The following is a 2,681-nucleotide window of genomic DNA, read 5'->3' as shown; positions in this document are numbered from 1 at the left end:
TTCAACTAGATTGGTACCCACACGCATCCATAACGTAAGATTGGAAACAAAGAGCGCACTTTAAGTTTCCGACAAAATTTGAGGAGGGACACAGAGTGGCTTAGGGCAATAATTAATCTCCCTTGTGGTTGGCCACTGAGGAGAATGACATCTCTATGCTACGATTCTCGTATCTTTTTCATTTGGCAGACTGCTTGTTTTTGACATTGGTGCATACGCCTTATAGGTGTGTGTACGAAACATTATTCCACCCAATCATACAAGCGAAAGTGTCGTAATGAACGAGTTGGCATATTTAAAGTGCAGTTTTTTATCTGGCATCATGGTACTTGTCATCAACAACGAGAGGAAAGTCAAAATAGTGTCAGGTGGGATTAATTATCATCATCATCATCATCGACAGAGTTCAACACCGATGGCTCGCTGCCGTACAACCATGATTTATTTAAAAGCCTTATTGTGAAGAAAAGAATAAAGGTGGACGGGGAAGGCACTTGGTGGTAGCTTACTCAATCATTCTGAGGTGCCTACACATCCAGACATTCACTCAGGCAATCTGGATTGAAGCAGACAACAAGAGTGCCACTGACATCGGTTGGCAGCCATATCTTGCAGCATCTCCAACCAGGCGAAGTGAGCATCATGCCATCTGAAGGGTTGGTCGCCTATCTGCTTCCGGTACTCTGAACTGGGCATGGAAAACAGCACTCTCTGGGGGAAACGATGATTCAGAATACGCAACACATGTCCCAACCTATGCAGCTTCTGGTGCTGGACATATCTTCAATGGAAGTACCCGTTTCTGATTTCCTCGTTACGGATTCACCGACACCAATTCACACGAGTTATGGTTCTGAGACAACGATTGTCGAACACCTGAAGACGTCTCAGGTCCGCTGCTCGAATAGGCCAAGTCATTCACCTCATCTGTCACACTACAATCGGAACCCATATAACTTCCAAGATATGTAAAATGCTCCACAACTTCCAGTACCTCCCCCTGGATTGTAAGTGGAGCGTTCACTGACTGCATGTCCAGGAGCACGACCTAATGCTTTGTGTGTGCAAAGTGCATATTAAAGGACTAGATGCCTTTGGTCAGTTCTTCCAAGATCTCTCGCGCCTTCTCCTCCTCTTCAAAGATGCGAACGATGTCGTCTGCATATTCCAGATTGGCAAGGTTTTCGTTACACAAGGGTTTTGAAGAGCTTCCAGCGTTCGAATCATCATTTCACCATTCACGAAGTTTAATAGGGATAGAGAGAGTGGGCATGCACGATGGACACCGCTCTGTGTACGGAAGCTTTTGGAGAGCTCTTCTTATACTGTCACGTCCGGAAGTGGTATAATGCGAAGAAGCTATTATGTTCACAAACTTCCGGTAGCATTCCTGGGGTGGGTAAGAGAGTCAAGAAGAACGGATCAGCCAGGCGAGTCAAATACGCCTTGAAAATCCAGAAATGCTAGAATTGTAGGTCGTTTATACGAATAGGGTTGTTCTAGCATCTGACAAAGTGTTGATCAACGCAACCCCTACCGTGCCGTAACCTAGTTTTCTGCTCTTGAACTGATGTTTCGCGAGCCATAATAAGGCGACGAAGAAAAAGTGATGCTATCATTTCGTTACAAGCGGGGTTAAGCTGATTCCCCTGTCATTACTATACTCACTTTGAGCCCCTTTTTTGTACATGGCCATTATCACCAGCTCTTCCCAGTTATCAGTGGCAGCCTCCTTTTGCCAATGCAAGCTTTGACTGAAGTGGTCATACGGACCAGAAGCTCGGCGGCGCTTAAGAGAACATATGCATGAAGTGGTCGGACCAGAAGCTCGGCGGCGCTTAAGAGAACATATGCAGTCGTAAACCTCTGCGGTCGTACGTGGTTCCATGCTCACCGTCCGTCCTTCTATATCAGCTGTGTGCTTCAGATGAGTAGCAGTTTGTGGCCATAACAATCGTCTTTTTAAGTATGTGGCCCACAGGTCGGGGTGTTCTTTATTCAAGGTGGTCACTCCATTCAGGTCCTTGATGATTTCGCTCACAAGTGGTTTCCGGGGACTGGTCGCACGGATCAACTGAAATAATCTTCGGGCGTTGCCCGTTTTCTGTGCCTCTTATTTTTTCTTGGCATTTTCTGTCCACCAGACTTCCCGGTTAGCTTGCACGCTCACTTATATTTGACGTCTGATAATTCGTCGCATCACGTTATGTTCGGGACCAGCTTGGATGTTTCTCCAGTACTGTCGTTCGGTCTGATGTGCAGTGCTTGTATGAGCCTGTTAGCGCCGTGCCATAAGCAAACCTTCCAACACTGTGCAAAAATGTGGCGATCCCGTCCCAGAATGAGTTCACAGCTGATGGCAGAGTTGGAAGAGGCTCTAGAAGACAATTCTGGTAAGTTCGCCTAACATCCGGATTCGCCAGTAGGAATACTGACAAAGGACGAAATCTGCGACAGCTCTCGATTGGACACACCATTCTTGGGGTCCAGTCTGTAGGCTCAGTTCTTGGGGTTTCGTATACCTTCTGTTCCAGTCAAGCAAAAAAGCCCGAAATCGAATAAATACACTCATTTGCATTTCAATTCATCAACAAGGGCTTCAAGTGGGTTCCGGGTGATCCCCTTGAAAGTCGAATGTTTATTGTACTTCAGTCGAATCAGGACTGCATGTATTCTAAGGA

The 2,681-nt window shown here is 46.3% G+C and overlaps 1 protein-coding gene across 1 annotated transcript in view; it reads left to right on the top strand.

Moving 5' to 3' along the window:
* Positions 1-2,320: 2,320 nt before the first annotated feature.
* Positions 2,321-2,681, top strand: part of T265_07314 (hypothetical protein) — a gene marked incomplete at both ends in the record, with an annotated part of 32,130 nt that continues 31,769 nt past the window's right edge. The window contains one exon of the mRNA XM_009172801.1: positions 2,321-2,393. Coding sequence (XP_009171065.1) covers positions 2,321-2,393 — 73 coding nt within the window. The remainder of the gene's footprint in view (positions 2,394-2,681) is intronic.

This window comes from Opisthorchis viverrini (assembly GCF_000715545.1).
Source record: "Opisthorchis viverrini unplaced genomic scaffold opera_v5_165, whole genome shotgun sequence".
In the NCBI taxonomy this organism is placed as follows: Eukaryota; Metazoa; Platyhelminthes; class Trematoda; order Opisthorchiida; family Opisthorchiidae; genus Opisthorchis; species Opisthorchis viverrini.
The sequence above is the reverse complement of the archived record's forward strand: the minus strand, read 5'-3'. Positions and strand labels throughout refer to the sequence as shown.